Source organism: Polyodon spathula, chromosome 15 (assembly GCF_017654505.1).
Source record: "Polyodon spathula isolate WHYD16114869_AA chromosome 15, ASM1765450v1, whole genome shotgun sequence".
NCBI lineage: Eukaryota > Metazoa > Chordata > Actinopteri > Acipenseriformes > Polyodontidae > Polyodon > Polyodon spathula.
The window spans coordinates 14,936,636-14,955,761 of record NC_054548.1 but is presented as its reverse complement, the minus strand read 5'-3'; the positions used below and the strand labels follow the sequence as shown (position 1 = coordinate 14,955,761).

The following is a 19,126-nucleotide window of genomic DNA, read 5'->3' as shown; positions in this document are numbered from 1 at the left end:
CTTTCAGAAATAGTGTAACCCTCTGCCTTTACATTAGTGATGCCTCTGAAACCCATCCATTCTGCAATATTGTTTTATCACTGGTCTATTACCCTGTATTACGAATTTCAGAATCTTCATCCACCAATCATAAATGACTGCAGAATATTCTGGTAGTATGTCCTGCATTTAATTTAAATAAATATATATATATATATATATATATATATATATATATATATATATATATATATATATATCATAATGGACTGCTGAAAGCTATGTTTAAAAGGTGCCTTTAGGCAATATTCTTGATTGTAAACCTAGAAAAGAGAAATCACATGATCGATTTTAGGCAGGCAAGATTTACAAGTCATGACGGGTTCCAAAATAGACAGATTCCGGATTGTAGCGGGTACAGTGTCACATCATAAGGATTTGGTTATGACTCAGAAATTATGATACAGTGTATAGAATGCCGAAATGTAGAGGGGCTAGATTAGACTATTAGACTGTTTTACTATCAAACAGAAGCAGTGATGTAACGATCCCACATCTAAATAATGCCCCATGTACAGTGAGTTTCAAACCGTTTGGATGCAAGGCCTGCTGTCAGCTGCTTATTGTGCTCCAAAGTGTTTATTTACCTGAACGAGTTTAACACAGTTTTACTTCATTTATTTGTGAAATATGATCAAGTTGTGGATTAGTTATTGGTGAGAGGTGTTATATCCACTGGATTGTTTAAGGCTATTAATAATGTACTTTTCCTATTTGGCTGTGGAATTGTATGATCTTTTCCTCTTGTAGAATGAATATGATATCCCCACAGAAGCCATTCGATGTTCTCATTAAATCATTGTACAACTCTGATTAGAGACATAAGCCAGGGTCTGCTGCAGGACTGAATTAATTTGGGGTGTTTGCATTCACCCTTATAGAGATTGCCTGTCTTCACTTTCATTATTGTGAAAACCTTATGTTATATGCAAATCTTCCCTCAGTAGAGATACAACATAGGGATTTTACAAAATATTAGAAAACACCTACCATATCACTGTCAATATGGTATAGGTCCTCTTCTGGTTTGACCATTGCTCAGTGACAGCTGCTGTTAGTTTGTGGAAGTCAGGGCTGGACTTTTCCTGAGTCTATTGCTTGTTCCCATTTGCACATATGCAACTATGATTGAGTGTGAAATTGATCCAGCTTTTCACAAGAGCAGCAGAGCGATATCAACACAATTGGAAGGCTGGTGAATTAATTTGACCTTTGTGTAAAGTTCGGTTGTATATTCATTTTTGGAACTTCTTTTGCGTTTTACAGGCTGGTTACATGGAGCAAATGGAAACATGGCATGAATCAGTTTTGAGAAACATTAATAAACAGTACATTCTTGAATACAAAACCACCTGCCAAACTATGTACTATGCACCTAAACTATGTTCCCTTCTTTTATAAAGTGCAGACTTGAATGCTCTGATTAGTCAGCCAGGTCCTAAAATTAAGCTTCATTCAACCTGTGATAAATCTTTACTTCCTCCCATATTTTAGACAGCTAACATCTGTAGGTCTTACAGGCTGAACTCATTTCACCTAACCTTTTTTTTTTTTCCTAAAAGCTTCCAAGAAAGAGTTTTCATTTGGAGCTATCGGCAGTTAATTTTACTGGTTATGAAAGTTATTTAAGACCCCCACACACATGGCAATGGCTTCGGGCCCTTTGAGTTAACCAGTTTTGTCTTTGTTCTGGACCTAAGGGGAATGCCATTGAGTTTGCATTTATATTGTGTTTATTTCAGTTACTGGTATGTTTATGGATAATTACTCACTCAAGTCCAATTTTCAGTGAGGCTCTAGAGCAATGTTGTATAACATTACATAATCCCAGGAAAGAATCTAACATTAAGTTTGTTAAGGGTATCAGTGGGCTGTACTTCTGTCGTTGTGGGTCCAGAGAAAGAATGAAAACGCTACCACACCAAAATGTTCAGCTTAAGAAGCGGAATTGAATGCGGGCCTGTAAAATATGGAATAAATTGATAGAAAGGTATGAAGCCTATTTACAGTAAACATTTTTTTAACTTAGTTTTTAAGTAGTAGTTTTAGTTTACTTAGTTTGAACACATTTCATCCTTTTAATACACTTCTAAAGGTTTAGTGAGGTATCATAACGCCATAGCAAAGTGCAGTAACGCTATAGCACAATCACTGTGAAGATTTGTTTAGTTGAGCTCAGGAAAGCATAGTAAATCAGTTAGAATCCTAATTACAAATCACCTCCCTGTTGTAAAATTTAAGTGTTCGGAAGACATCTAATTTAGCTGAGATGGGCTTCTTGTGAACCCTGATCAAAACTTTTTAGTTAACATTTAAAAAACATTAAGTGACCGAACCATTAGGTCAACATTCCTGAGTGGTGCGAAAACACACACTAACAAATGAATACTTTGCTAAATACTTTGTTATAAAATGAAAAAAAAAAGTGTTGCACACTACTGTAAAAATGCTTGTTCAGTAAGTTTTTTTTTTTAAAAAGCTGTCATCTTTTTTAAGTAGTTGAATTCAGTTTAAGAAAAGTATCTAACCATGTTTCACGTACCTGATTAATAAAGACCACGGTCTAGTCATGGTTCATCAAGCCAGCTCTGTACTTTAAGTAGGGTGTTGTTATTCTATGTTCAGGCACTGCAGACTGATTGATACACAGTATGAAGACTTCCATCGTTTATGTTGTTTGTCAACAAGCCTATGGAAAATTATTCCTGGGTTGTATTATTATGTCTTTGCCACATGATGGCACTGCTAGGAGCAAAAGCTGCTAGCAACCTGGAAGGCAAGAACCAGCAGCAAAATGCTGTTTCAGCAACAGACAACACTGTATACACAGCACTGCACATAATGAAAGTTTCATTATCTCAGACAGCTAATGGCTTAAACATTTCATCACAAATATTTTAATTAACTGAATCAAGGAAGTTGAACAAGGTTTCATAAGAGACCTGTCTGTGTGGATCAGGAACAGTGTGCTTTGGAACAAATAGAGGATACTCCATGTAATGTAGTTATTCCATGAATTTTTCAATTTATACTGTATAACAAAGGGTAACGAGAGTAAACAATGTTTAACTTCAACTCAACAGCTGCCTTTCTTTATATCAAGCTCATCACCAGTATCTCTGTGCCCCATTCTTGGGCAACATGTAGCCCCAGGATTACACAGTTGGTACCTTGTGTACCACTGAAACCCAGGACCTCTGTCTTTCAATATGCAGATGTTATCACAACAAATGCACCGCCACATCTCCCTAATCATCAGGAGTGTAGAGCAACCCTCACTGCATGACAGGCTGACTCGCGTTCCAGTTCTAAAGATTGTGTCCATAATAATAAAGTGAAAAACAGAACTTGTCTTTAAAATTAGCTGTAAAAACATGACAGTTGGACTGATAAGGGATGTGCTCAGAGAAAGCTGAATGTTGAGTTTCATAAAGATGGACTGGTGATTTACTCTAGCAAAATTTAAATCGCATTTAATTTTGTCACATACATAACCAATAGCAAAAATAGACATCTGTAGTAAACCAGGGAATTGGATCATAACTTATGGTTAGGCAAGGAGAGAGTGGGGCGCTGAGTGGGAGGAGGGGACCTCGGAGGATTTATCTTGTTTTTATTGCCTATCATGCGTGCCTCGCTTGTCGTTTTCAGTTTATAAATTGCTGTCTGATTTGCTTTGCAGGAAGAAAACGCTGTGAAGAATGATGCTCAGGGTCAGCTGGGCAAGGCCGCTGGAAGCTCGGAAGAACGCAGCTCACTTAAAAAAGTAAGACCTGTAAGTTAAATAAACATGCACTGTAACAGTGCGCTGTGATGAGGAGATGTACTGTTTTCTCCTGGCTTCTCCTTCCCACTAGCTTTTGACGTCACCAGATATTAGAACCAGAATGACATCTGACAACCTGTCAGTCAGACCTACAATCAACGTGGCTCTAAAAGGCAGCCTGGGAAAAAAGTGTTTGTTATTTGTACTCTTGCAGATCTCTCTGGGCGAGTGCTTACGTGGCACTTTTCACACTACACTTTAAAGCACCACTATATCACATTTTAAACATCCAGAATGTGCAGAACTGTCACAAATGGACTGCCCCAGAGCTATTAGTACAGATCAGAGAAGATGAAGTCTGTACTGTACAGTGAACTCACTGTGACCCAGGCTTGGGTAGTTATTTGGGGAGGGGGTCATCCTTTGGTTAATTTAAGCTCAATCTGTGTAAAACAAGGTAAGCAAACACACAAGGTTTAGGGCATCACATGATTTAGGTAGGTCTAATTTGTAATTTGTGACATTTTTTTTTTTATGTAAATGTTAAAGCACTCTGGAGGAGTGAACCATTATTACATGTGTTGTGTTTAAACTTTATGTATCATGTGCTGAGGAGAACTGATTATGGTCTATCAGCCAATGCAAAATGGACTACATACTGCACAGTAAACCTTTTTTTTTTCTTTTTTTCCTTTTAGGATATATTGCCGGCTCAGCCTCCATTGAAACCAATCCGCAGGAAATACCGTCCAGAGAGTCAGAACCTAGACAACCAGGATCCCACCCCACCCCTGCCACCTCCTTCCTCCTTCTCTGCTCCCGGGACCAAACCACATCCTCCTGTCCAAAAGTAATAACCTGGGGAGGGGCTGCAGGGTTATGACTCTTCTAGGGGTTGTAAATATGAGCACTTTAGGATAGGGATCTATTATAAACAGTTATATGTGTATATATGAGTTTTGTAATAATATATGCAGTGCTTCCTCTATTTCACAATTTAATAATTCATGAATTTTGTTAATTCACTGTTAGGCCATGTTGACAGTAAGATGTCTAAATGTTACGGTATAAAGGCTCTTAATTCACTGCGTTCAATATTTCCCTGTCTTATGTGTAGTGAAATAAAGTGGCAGCACGGTATAGTAACATTTTTCTAACCTGTTCCAGCAAAACATTTCAAAAGTGCATGGTATTAGTTCTAAGCATAGTCGATAACTGGTAAGAGCATAATTAATAACATGTTTATAGATTGTATATAAGCACTTAGAATGGATCCCTAAACCAAAGTAGGGCCAATATTGTTACCTAAGAGTTAAGGATAGGAGGTGAGTTCACCAGTCATTTCTAGAAGACTCACTGATGTGTGCAAAAGATTGCATAACAATCTAACCAAACCGTATAATTCCTTACAGAATTGTATTTATTTCCAGAACTTTCCAATAACAATAACTGGATAGAATAATACATAACAATTCTGTAACTTTACACAGTAATAATAATAGAATGGGGTAATGCATTACAAGTAAATTAGTAATGTACTGCGTGTTGGCACTCAAGCCTGAATTGTTATTGGAGTATTTGTGATTCTGTGCCTTCAGGTCATTGTGCTTGAACACTTCCCTGGTGGGGGCCTTCTGAAAGCAAGTGGATCAAAGAGATGCCAATGTGTGTCTTTGATCCAGTTTTCAAAGGATTTTTTATTGAGATATGGATTACTGGAAATGTACAGTGAAGAGGAGCCTGTTTGCCCTTTAGCCCTGGTATTATATGAACACATTTTTTTAATCTCACACATTCCTGTAGATACCCTTACAAGACATAGTAAAAGATTCAAAGCACTAACTGTGAAGTGCTGTGTATATTCAAACTCTTCTATTAAAAGTAAAGGCACTTACATTTTTTTATTAATTATATTTTTATAATTTATTAGTCACCAATTGATTTTTTAAATTTTTTTTTGTTATCATTTTCTCCCATTTTAGACTAGCCAATTATTTTTAGGCTCAGCTTACCACTACCACCCCCGTGCTGACACAAGAGCAGCGAAGACGAATACATGCTGTCCTCTGAAGCATATGCTGTCAGCTGGCCGCTTCTTTTCACAATATAGACCCACTATGCAGCCACCTCAGAGCTACAGCGTCGGAGGACAATGCAGTTCTGGGCAGCTTACAGGCTTACAGGGGTTGCTTGTGTGCGATGAGCCAAGGACACCTTGGATGACCTAAGCCCCCCCCCCCCCGGGGAATGAAAATGCTAAAATGTTGGATATTCTGTCAAAAAAAAATGTCAGTATGATACAATGTATAAAGGTGTGAGGTCATTATTTGAGGAAGTACCCATCAATAAAACTGTGGCTGATGGTTATTGATGTTTAAGTCAGTTACAGCATCTTGTGTTGTCTGCTAACAGTCATCTATTGTCTTTCTATACTACTTTGCAGGCAGTCATCCAGGCAGAAGAGGGCTATTCAGACTGCCATCCGCAAGAATAAAGAAGCCAACGCAGTCCTGGCCAGACTGAACAGCGAACTCCAGCAGCAGCTCAAGGTGAGAAAGCCTTGTCTATCTAACAACAGCTTGACTCTAAGTTTCTCCCAGCAAGATAATAATTCTCCTGATGAGCAGGATATAGAAGCGGGCATATGTGTTGTTACGTAGGGGCATTTAGCCAGTCCAAGGTTACAGAACAACCCTGGCTTAGTATTATTTAAGTGCGTGCAGGCCAAGAATTGGAGACATATATATATATATATATATATATATATATATATATATATATATATATATATATATATATATATATACAGTACTGTGCAAAAGTTTTATGCAGGTGTGAAAAAATGCCATAAAGTAAGAATGCTTTCAAAAATAGACATGTTAATAGTTTATATTTATCAATTAACAAAATGCAAAGTGAGTGAACAGAAGAAAAATCTAAATCAAATCAATATTTGGTGTGACCACCCTTTGCCTTCAAAACAGCATCAATTCTTCTAGGTACACTTGCACACAGTTTTTGAAGGAACTTGGCAGGTAGGTTGGCCCAAACATCTTGGAGAACTAACCACAGTTCTTCCGTGGATTTAGGTAGCCTCAGTTGCTTCTCTCTCTTCATGTAATCCCAGACAGACTCGATAATGTTGAGATCAGGGCTCTGTGGGGGCATACCATCACTTCCAGGACTCCTTGTTCTTCTTTACGCTGAAGATAGTTCTTAATGACTTTCGTCATGTTTGGGGTCATTGTCATGTTACAGAATAAATTTGGGGCCAATCAGATGCCTCCCTGATGGTATTGGATGATGGATAAGTATCTGCCTGTACTTCTCAGCATTGAGGAGACCATTAATTCTGACCAAATCCCCAACTCCATTTGCAGAAGTGCAGCCCCAAACTTGCAAGGAACCTCCACCATGCTTCACTGTTGCCTGCAGACACTCATTTGTGTACCGCTCTCAAGCCCTTCGGCGAACAAACTGCATTCTGCTACAGCCAAATATTTCAAATTTTGACTCATCAGTTCAGAGCACCTGCTGCCATTTTTCTGCACCCCAGTTCCTGTGTTTTCGTGCATAGTTGAGTCGCTTGGCCTTGTTTCTATGTCGGAGGTATGGCTTTTTGGCCGCAAGTCTTCCGTGAAGGCCACTTCTGACCAGACTTCTCCGGACAGTAGATGGGTGTACCAGGGTCCCATTGTTTTCTGCCAATTCTGAGCTGAAGGCATTGCTGGACATCTTCCAATTGCGAAGGAAAGTAAGCATGATGTGTCTTTCATCTGCTGCAGTAAGTTTTCTTGGTTTTTCTCTACCTTAAAATTTCTGCCTGGGAGAGACCTTGCTGATGCAGTATAACTACCTTGTGTCTTGTTGCTGTGCTCAGTCTTGCCATGGTGTATGACTTTTGACAGTAAACTTTCTTCAGCAACCTCACCTTGTTAACTGAGTTTGGCTGTTCCTCACCCAGTTTTATTCCTCCTACACAGCTGTTTCTGTTTCAGTTAATGATTGTGTTTCAACCTACATATTGAATTGATGATCATTAGCACCTATTTGGTATAATTGTTTAATCATACACCTGACTATATGCCTACAAAATCCCTGACTTTGTGCAAGTGTACCTAGAAGAATTGATGCTGTTTTGAAGGCAAAGTGTGGTCACACCAAATATGGATTTGATTTAGATTGTTCTTCTGTTCACTCACTTTCCATTTTGTTAATTGATAAATATAATCTATTAACATGTCTATTTTTGAAAGCACTCTTACTTTACAGCATTTTTTCACACCTGCCTAAACTTTTGCACAGTACTGTGTGTGTGTGTATGTATGTATGTATGTATGTATATATATATATATATATACACACACCATACCATACCTGTACAGTGCCGATAGAAATTCTACACCCCCTGAACTTTTTTCACATTTTGTTATGTCAGTACAGCAGTTTCATGCATTTAAATGAGGATTTTTTTTCCTCCACTTATCTACACACCATACTCCACTGTTAAGGGAAAAAATGTTTTTATTGAGAAAAAAAATCATATATTAAAAATAGAAAACCAAAAGATCATAATTGGATAAGTCTCCACCCCCCTGAGTTAGTAGTTGGTGGAAGCACTTTTGGCAGCAATTACAGCTGTGAATCTGTTGGGATAGGTCTCTACCAACTTTGCACACCTAGATTTGGCAATATTTGACCATTCTTCTTTACAAAACTGTTCAAGCTCTGTCAAGTTCCTTGGAGAGCGTTGATGGACAGCAATCTTCAAGTCATGCCACAAATTTTTGATTGGATTTAGGTCGGGGCTCTGACTGGACCACTCAAGGGCATTTAGCTTTTTGTTCCTTAGCCACTCCATTGTAGCTTTGGTTGTGTGCTTTGGGTCATTGTCATGCTGAATGGTGAACTTCCGTACCAGTTTCAGCTTTCTTGCAGAGGGCAGCAGGTTTTCCTCAAGGACTTCTCTGTACTTTGCTCCATTTATTTTCCCTTCTATCCTGACAAGTGCCCCAGTCCCTGCCGATGAGAAATTTCCCCATAACATGATGCTGCCACCACCATGCTTCACAGTAGGGATGGTGTTCTTTGGGTGATGCTCTGTGTTGGGTTTGCATTTAGGCCAAAAAGTTCCACTTTAGTTTCGTCAAACCACAAAACTTTTTGCCACGTGGCTACAGAATCTCCTGAGTGGTTTTTATATACTTCAAATGGGATTCAAGGTGAGCTTTCTTGAGTAATGGCTTCCTTCTTGCCACCCTATCATACAGGCCAAATTTGTGGAGTGCTTGGGATATTGTTGTCACATGCACACTTTAACCAGTCTTGGCCATAAAAGCCTGTAGCTCTTGCAAAGTTGCCATTAGCCTCTTGGTGGCCTCTCTGATCAGTCTCCTTTCTTGCTTGGTCATCCAGTTTGGAGGGACAGCCTGATCTAGGCAGGGTCTTGGTGGTGCCATACACCTTTCACTTCTTGATAATCATCTTGACCGTGCTCTAAGAGATGTTCAAGGCCTTTGATATTTTTTTTATAGCTATTCCCTGATCTGTGTCTTTCAACAACTTTGACCCTGAGTTCTTTTGAAAGCGCCTTGGTGCACATGGTTGAGTCTTTGCTTTGAAATGCACTACCCAGCAGAGGGAACCTACAGGAACTGCTGAATTTATCCTGAAATCATGTGAATCACTACAATTTAACACAGGTGGAGGCCACTTAACTTGTCGTGTGATTTTTGAAGGCGATTGGTTACACCTGAGCTAATTTAGGATTGCTATTACAAGGGGGGTGAACACTTATCCAACCAAGCTATTTCAGTTTTTATTTTTTATTAATTTTCTACAAATTTCTAGAACATTTTTTTCACTTGGAAGTTGTGGGGTAGGATGTGTAGATAAATGAAAAAAAAAAACTATTTTAATGCATTTTAATTCCAGGCTATAAGGCAACAAAAGGTGAACATTTTGAAAGAGGACTTTCTATAGGCACTGTATATATACCATATGGTACTTTTTCCTAGACACAGGTCTCTCCACTTCCTTCACACACACACAACAGACATTTCAGACCTGTTTAAATACCTGCCAGGTGTTCCTCATTCCATTAGAGCCAGGTGTTCCTTATTTCTGGCTCTAATTCCAACCTGAGGCATTCTGGGTGATGTAGTCCTGCTACCCGTTTTAACCCCAGGACTACATTTTCATTTTCCTCCCCCTACTCTGCCACTAATATATATATATATATATATATATATATATATATATATATATATATATATATATATATATATATATATATATATATATATTGTGGTATTAGTATAATTTCCAAGTCTATCTTAATTTCTGCCATTTATTTCCATTACAAGAACCTGAACTCTCAGAAGCTCCTCGTCAGCTTGCCTTCCATGTAACCATTCATTAATTTTCTTAAGACTGAAATCTTGTTTTGAGTGTCGACAATTTTTAAATGAGAAGTTGAGCATTGAAATGTCTGTAAAGGACGATCAGTACATTTGCTGACAGCCGTATTTGCTTAATGCTTCTAATAATCATTTAGGACAGTACATCAAGCCTCAGGAAGCAAATTCATTTATTGCAGTGAATTGCTAGCACTATAGAAGTGTTGTAACACTTATGCCAATTACAGAATTGCCTGTAGGAAGATGAAATTCTGAGAAAAGGTTTTTGAAACAGGTGTGGCATTACCTAAGAAAAGAAAAAAAAAGTGATCTTCCGGAACCCTGTAACAAAAGGGTCACTTTTCTGCTTCTTTAAATTGCCCTGGCGTAACCTCAGCTGTCTTTATTGTAGAACAGCTGTGTTTGTGTTGGTGAGTGTTTGAAAAGCAGCATCAGAGTGGAGAAATATATGAGTAGGATTAGTCTCTGTGACAGTTACCAACACCTGTAGAGGGCAGAGAATGTACAATGAAGAACAGCAATGCTATAATATTGTCGCCAAGAAGTATTGAGGTCCTGTAATTTTGGAGACCCCAATAGTAATTTAGTTGTCTGAATTCACTGTTTCTTGTTAATTATTAAATAATAAACTCAGAAAAAATATCAGTACTTTTAAAAAATACATATGCATTAAGAATATTATAATCTTTTGGATTTAGTTCAGCAACTTGATCAGATCAGTTTCAACTCTTCAGCTCTTGAAGAATCTTCTTTCAGCAACTTCTTGATTTTGATCCGTCAGTGTTTTATTGGTTTTAGAACTGAAGATGGATTTTGAGCTGATAGCCTTGATGTTTTCACCCTAGTATTAAAAGATTTTATCGAAAACAATATTATTGCCTGCTGGAGAATAACAGTATATTAGCTGTGTCTTACTGTATGCGTGTGTGTGTGTTTCTGAGTGTCAGTTTGTAAATCCATTAAAGTTGCTAACAATTCCTGTTTCCCACGGGACTGCCCATGATTATATTGATGCTTCCTCAGATCCCCAGTGAATTGGTAATGGTTCTGAAATGTGCATTAACTGCTACAATTGATCCCCCAGCTCTTCCACATTAAGCATGAACGGTGGTGTGCATTTCATGCTAGTATAATAGAAAGGCACATTGAGGGTGATAAATAAACCAGCCGTGTGTCCTCATCTGTTCTCTGTGTCTGGTAAATGTCAGTTACTTAAAACACACACCCACAAGCATGCGTATAGTCCACACATAGGCATACATACACATTCATTCAATTACTCCTTCAGAAGGAAACATTAACACTTTATCTGCTGAGGTGAAATTAAGTGACTTGCAGCAAACAAAAAACAGAAGTTGACTTACAGTTTGTTTCAAGCCAAGGTAATACAGCAAATATTAAGGTACCTAAATCTGCAGAGCAGTCAGACGATATTGTATTCAGATTTGGCAAGTCTTTATTTCGTGTCTTGACAATTAAACAAAAGCAAGTGACTTGCTACATAATGTTTGAGTCATGTGAAGGACAGGACATTTACATGGCACAGGGGTTTCTCATTTTTGTGGTCTAGTCACAGAAATGCACACAGCAAAGTTTAATAGCCTGTATCACCTAATAAACAAGCAAACAAGATTGTTAATGCAAAGCAGTATTGTCAAGCCATTTTGTTTTACTGACATTCAGACTTACAGTGGCCTTTGTTTACTGACACAATTTTTTTTACTAAAAAAAATCAGAAACATTATAAAATAGAATACTTTTAGTACTTCTGTTTCTTTAGGTCTTAATTACTTCTTATGGTCATACATGGACACATTTGCAGGCTGGATCATTTGCTTCGTCGGTTTGAAGCTGGTGCTGTTTTTAACAGCAGTCTTGATAGTCAGAATTTATTCCCAGAATGTCTGTAGACAGTTGATTTCTTATTTCTGTTTTTACAAGGTTCATCTGAAATAAAAAAAGAAACTTGTTCTAATTCTGCAGTACTGTGTGGCAGTATTCATCAGCTGCCAGATCCTGTCTAAGATCTGTCAAGTCAGTTACTTACAATACATACATTACATTTCTAGGCTAGCATGCATATTTCCAATATCAATCTGTGGGAAAAGAATTGCAAGCTGGACGATGTCTCTGAAGCTCGTTGTGCTTTGACTACTTGGTTGAAGAACGTGTATTAATTCCAGCACAGTATTGTTAATTGGAACTTCTTTTGATACTTTTCAGTGCCATCAGAGAAGGTGCAGGTATGTGGCAATCGAGCTGATTAGGAAAGCCGCAAAGCAATACAAAATATACCATCCTTTATTTAGATCCCAAATCACTGACACTTTTTGTCATTTACAGGTTTACGGACAGTGTGACTTTTTACTGACTATCCGTAAATTTACAGACAGTTGGCAACCTTGTTGCAAAATTATCAACAACATTACCACCTGGAATATAATAACACCTTCCCAACAGCGCCCTTTCCCATATATAATTGTGTGGGCACTACCAGGATAGTCAGCAACCACATGCAGGATTTCCATTTGAGAATCACACACATGGAATTAAAGCGCTTCCTGATCCAGAATATGCTCCCTTTCACTTGGGGGTGACAGTGCTATGTGAGTATAATCAATAGCACCCATCACATTGGGGAAGCCGGCCACCTGGTAGAGGCCCACTTTCAAGTCCTGTAAACCTGTCCTCTGTGTGGGAAATCTTATTTAATTCCCTGTGAGGTTCAGCAGGGCATGCAATACCTGCTGGAAACACCTTGAAAAGGTGGGTTTGAATCACCTTGCAACTAAACCCACAGTAGATTGAAAGGAGCCAGAGCCTAAGTACTGTCATAAACAGAGAAGCTTCACTAGACCAGGCACATCTTTATTCCTGGCAGTTGTTGGCTCAGATCATCTTGTAGCTGATCATACGAAGCAATATAATCTCTATGCTCAATCGATACCTTCCCACCACCTCCTCCTCAGTGAGGCCTAGGTTCCCTTCTCCTCCTAGGCCTCCTTATTGTTATGCATTTATTGTAATACACTTCTTATTGTAATGCATCGTTCTCTGGTATCAGAAAAAGAGACCATATTCCTCCTGTTTTGGCCTCTCTGCACGGGCTCCCTATTCAGTGTAGACTTGATTTTAAATGTTTTGCTTTTAACTTCTAAGACCCTGAATGGATTAGCACCCAGTTACAGGAATTGTTGAACCCCATTTACTCCTAACCACACCCTTATTGTTTTTAAGACAAAATTGAAAATATTTTTATAAAATAGATTTTCAATCTAATATCCCTTTCACACACAAATGCTGCTATTGAGCCATCTCTGAGGTGTTTTAGTTTTTTTTTAGAATACCGATTCACACAGCACGAAATTGCACAATCTATGCCGGTGTAATATTGTCATAACCCTTTCACACAGCCAAAGGGATCATGTGAATACAACTTCCAAACCAGTCAGTCAACGGATCGTTTTCATGGAAACGGAAAACAAACAAAATCACAAAACCAAATAAGTAAATTTGGCTGCATTTTGTTAGCTTTTAATTTTCAGTTATATTATACAATCTATAACAACATGTTTAGTGTCAAATTGCAGGAGCTTCAGGCATAGTGTAGGTTGCGTATTTTATTACAAAGGCGGCAACACAATATATTTAAAAGAAAGACTGTCCAGCTCTTCAGGCAAAAGCAGAGGGCAGAAATACGGTGGATGCTGGTATTTACTATATATAAAGGATGCTCATGTGAACGCTCCACTTGGGTAATGGAACAAGAACATTGTGATATATTTTGGAACCAAACACACAAGATTTTTGTATAGTGAGTGGGGGAAAAACATTTCCACGTGGGAAGAGAAACATTAGCTGAACTGGATGCCTCATTTAAGTACATTATCATAAAGTTCACCTATTCATTCTGATTACCATAGTGTGTAAGACTAAATTTAGCGCATGTGCTATTTTCAGAATAGTGAATTGGCCACCAAATTAAAGTGCGCACAAATTTTTTGCACGTCTTAATAAGAGGCCCTTAGAGGAATTGTAGAAATATGTCCCCCCCCCCCCCCCCCCCCCCCCCACCCCACCCCCCCCCCAAACCCACCCCCCCCTAAGGCTTAATCCGTAACATATGTTTAGACAGACCAAAAACACAATAACACATTCTTCTGTAGTTGTAAAAATCTAAAAGTAGCGTGTTAGGAACCATATACTAAACTACGGGTCAGCAGAGTAACTCCTGAGGCTTTTAAAAGGACCCATACTTCACCTGCACTCTTACCAATGCTTGAGGAAAAATCAGACCTTGAATTTGTTTGTTAACATCCTGCAGAATGAATTTTGCATAGTCCAGCAGTACACCAGAGCAAGGTCATTTGATAGATCTTATATACTGGGGGGAAAAAATGGAAGGTGTGTTTGCATTTTGCAGCATGCATATCTTGTGAAAATGCCTAATTGCAGGTCAAAAGTCTAAGCCCTGCTGTGTTTATTTGACATGAAATACTAGATAACTTCCCCTGGTTCTGTGAAATGTCTGGTTTTAAATAATCCCGAGAATCCCTCGAAAATCAGTGCAAAAAAACCCCCAAAAAAACCAAAAAGCAGTTCCAAGAACATTTGTACCTGCTGGCTATGCTTTGTAAGAAACAATAAAGAAATCTTAATATAATACAGATGGTGCCTCGACCAGTTGCAGAGCCTTATGGCACCCCCCCCCCCCCCCCACTCCATCATTGGGGTGTCCATGAGATTGGCAGGTGTTACTTGAAAAAGCTGTCCATGGAACATAAATATAACTTATTTCTCAATATATTTAGTACATCCTGTAATAATTGTCTCTTGTCTGTTTTAGGAAGCTCACCTGGATAGAATCGCTTTGGAAACCCGGTTGGATCAGCTTCGCCCTGTCTCATACTCATGACCTTCACATTCCCTTCTTCTGAGCGGAAAGCCTTCAAGCAAAAAATAATCCAGTCTTTGAAATAGTAAAGAAAGGACTTGTGTATGCTATTGTACTATAGATATAGTACAATATGTGCACAGTGCAAGCAACAGGGGACATCTGAATGTCCCCTGTTATAAAATATATATATAATTTTTTTTTTTTTTTCCAATTGAAAAGTTGTACTTTATTAGAGCCAGGGTAGTCCTTTGCACAACTAGTGACAGTGGAATTTGTTCTGTGTACAACCTTTTTTTTATTTATTGTCATAGCTGGATAACCCCTTATGAGATTTAAGACATAGCTCTGATATAGATATGACAGCGCTTTGGTGCATTTAATAACGTCTCTCTTGACAGTAACATGGCTTTAGCTGTGCTAAGACAGCTTGGGGATGTCTGAGCATTCCCGTCTGGATGGCAGCACAGAAAACTGTATCTTTACACTAGAACTGGAGCACCTTGGACATCAAAAGAAAGATACAAGAAAGCAACCAGCATCCAGTGTGTTCATGTTCTATTGATTTTCTGAATGTAGATTTACATTAGTAATACACTGGTAATACACAAGTAAGCCTCAGAATACAGTTGCCTAATGTTGGATCTGAAAGAGCACAGAAGGCTGGTTTAGGGAACACAGTAATAGAAAACCCATTATCTTTTATGGACAGGAAATTACGGACCTGAAGGATATTGGTTCTTTCCCCAATACGTATAGTGGGTACAGTTAAGGAAGCCATCAGCTTGATACTAGAGACCTTTGGATCTCTTAACAGTCTCCTACTACTGCTGGCCCCGCTTTAGACTTTCCCAGTCTATGTTACTACTGAACACTGCCAGCTACACAACCTGCCTGACTGCAGTACTGCCATTCCAAAGTGTGTTGGCATGAGAGTTCATCTTTTGCCAGTGATGAGAGTAATGCTCATCACAAACTGTAACATGACATAGCAGCGAAAATATAAACAAGATCAAGTTTTTTTCTTGTCCATGCTGTTGAGCTAGATTTACTAAGCTTTTACCCAGTGTAACGTTTTCACCACCGTCTTAGGCATGACAAATTTGGAAGTGCTACATGTTGTACTGAGTAGATCAAATTTCTGCTTTTCGAACAATCAGCAACTTGTGCATGTCGTGTTCCTGTTTTCAAGGTTGTCTATTATTTTATCTGCACACCACCAGCAAGCAGGCAGCAAATATGTATACACTGGTTAATGGCAACTTGACTGTCCTGCAAATTTCCTTATATGGGTTTCCTTACTTACCAAGCTTCAATACAAAAATGGTGCAAACACAGCAGCAAAAGCTTAATATATCTGCTCATGTGGGGTATGGGTCTGATTCAGAATATTCAAATGCAGTGTTCTGTGATGATGTACAGTATACCCTGTTTCTAAATATGTAAGGGGATGGGGGTTAATTTGTAAGTTGACAAATGAAAGCAGCAATCCTGACCTTTTCTGCGTCTTACATTCTGTTAAAGGCCTCCCTCCCCCTCAAAGCTGATAGTCCATGCCCCCAATATAGTACCTGACTGATTATATCCCCTTTAGTCCTGATTTTGTATTTGTATTTTATTCTCTAAGCAGAAAGTGAAACTCCATGAGTGATCAAATGCATGACCCGAGTGACTGAAGGGGATATTTTTCTGTTGTTTCACATTCTAGTCATATAAGCTGTTTAAATACTGCAGCTCTATCGCCCATGTGTGGGCTATGCCTAATGACTTCCCCACCCTGGATTACGATGCAGCGTTGTTTCTGAATGACACGCTCCAGCAGTAGCAGTAGAAAAGATCTGATTCCACAGCAGCTCTTATTTCAAGTGAAAATTGTTTACACTTAAGACTTACTGGTTTATATCCAGCACAAAGTTTAGATGGAAATTGTTTTCTTTTATACCACTCACAAAGAGACCAATATCCAGAATACCTAAGTTGTGAACCATTGCAGCTGCTTACACATTACAGCTGATGTACACAGCATACATACAAACACAGTGAACTTGCAATGTGCATTTCATAACATAAAAAAGCTTTGATTTGATAATTGCACGTGTCATTTTATAACACATCTACAATGCCTATAAAAAGTCTACACCCCCTTTCAAAATATTCACCTTTTGTTGCCTTATAGCCTGGAATTAAAATGCATTTTTTATTTTTCATTTATCTACACATCCTACCCCATAACTTCCAAGTGAAAAAAATATTCTAGAAATCTGTAGAAAATTAATTAAAAATAAAAACTGAAATAGCTTGGTTGGATAAGTCTCTACCCCCCTTGTAATAACTCAGATGTAAATTAATAGCTCAGATGTAACCAATCACCTTCAAAATCATACACCAAGTTAACTCCACCTGTGTTAAATTGTAGTGATTCAGATGATTTCATGATAAATTCAGCAGTTCCTGTAGGTTCCCTCTGCTGGGTAGTGCAAAAAATATCAAAGACCTTGAATATCCCTTGGAGCACGGTCAAGAAAATTATTAAGAAGTGGAAGGTGTATGGCACCACAAAGACCCTGCCTAGGTCAGGCCGTCCCTTCAAACTGGATGACCGAGCATGAAGGAGACTGATCAGAGAGGCTACCAAGAGGCCAATAGCAACTTTGCAAGAGCTACACACTTTTATGGCCAAGACTGGTCAAAGTGAGCATGTGACAACAATATCCCAAGCACTCCACAAATCTGGCTTGTATGATAGGGTGGCAAGAAGGAAGCCATTACTCAAAAAGCCCACCTTGAATCCCGTTTGCAGTATGCAAAAATAACACTCAGAAGATTCTGTTGCCATGTGGCAAAAAGTTTTGTGGTCTGACAAAACTAAAATTGAACTTTTTGGCTTAAATGTGAAACGTTACGTCTGGCGCAAACCCAACACAGCACATCACCCAAAAAACACCATCTCTACTGTGAAGCATGGTGGTGGCAGCATCATGTTATGGTGATGTTTCTCCTCGGCAGGGACTGGGGCAGAATATAAGGGAAAATGAAAGGAGCAAAGTACAGAGAAGTCCTTGAGGAAAACCTGCTGCCGTCTGCAAGAAAGCTGAAACTGGGATGGAAATTCACCTTTCAGTATGACAACGACCCAAAGCACACAGCCAAAGCTACACTGGAGTGGCTAAAGAACAAAAAGTCAGAGCCCCAACCTAAATCCAGTCGAGCATTTGTGGCATGACTTGAACATGAAGATCGCTGTCCATCAACGCTCCCCAAGGAACTTGACAGAGCTTGAACAGTTTTGTAAAGAATGGTCAAATATTGCCAAATCTAGGAGTGCAAAGTTGGTAGAGACCTATCCCAACAGACTCACAGCTGTTATTGCTGCCAAAGGTGCTTCCACCAAGTATTAACTCAGGGGGGTGGAGACTTATTCAATTATGATCTTTCAGTTTTGTATTTTTAATATATAATTTTATTCTCAATAAAAACTTCTTTTCCCTTAACAGTGTGGAGTATGGTGTGTAGGTAAGTGGGAAAAAAAATCCTCATTTAAATGCATGAAACTGAGGCACTGACACAACAAAATGTGAAAAAAGTTCAAGGGGGTGTAGACTTTATAGGCACTGTATGCTAACTACATTCTAAGGTTGATTCTTATCACAGGCCATGGGAAGAAGAAGTTTTATTCCAGCTTGATCAAATGAATAAGGGGAGGATTCCTGTTCCCCTGTGGTAATTAGGTGGGAGACGACTAGGTATTACCTTGTTTGTGCAGTGAACTTGGCAGAAGAATGCACTAATTATGGGATTAGTCATTGCATCATTTGTAATATTTCAGAAAAACAGATACCGAACACTTAAGGAATGTCAAGTGACTAGATCCGATACAAAAACTTTGTCGAAAAATATTGTGCAACAATGTACTGCAATCCATTCTTTGTTCTTTTCTATACAACATTGCGGTGCTGGTACTTCATTCTTATTCCCTTTCCTTTTTTTTGATATACGTGTGTACATTTG

The 19,126-nt window shown here is 38.7% G+C and overlaps 1 protein-coding gene across 2 annotated transcripts in view; it reads left to right on the top strand.

Annotated features, from left to right (window-relative positions):
* LOC121327578 (ralBP1-associated Eps domain-containing protein 2-like) overlaps nt 1-17,312 on the top strand; it is a 63,227-nt gene extending 45,915 nt beyond the window's left edge. For both annotated transcript variants that reach the window (XM_041271682.1, XM_041271681.1), the window contains exons 17-20: nt 3,722-3,805; nt 4,504-4,655; nt 6,249-6,354; nt 15,071-17,312. In XM_041271682.1, the coding sequence (XP_041127616.1) occupies nt 3,722-3,805; nt 4,504-4,655; nt 6,249-6,354; nt 15,071-15,139 (411 nt within the window). In that variant the 3' untranslated portion in view covers nt 15,140-17,312. The remainder of the gene's footprint in view (nt 1-3,721; nt 3,806-4,503; nt 4,656-6,248; nt 6,355-15,070) is intronic.
* The last annotated feature ends 1,814 nt before the right edge of the window (nt 17,313-19,126 follow it).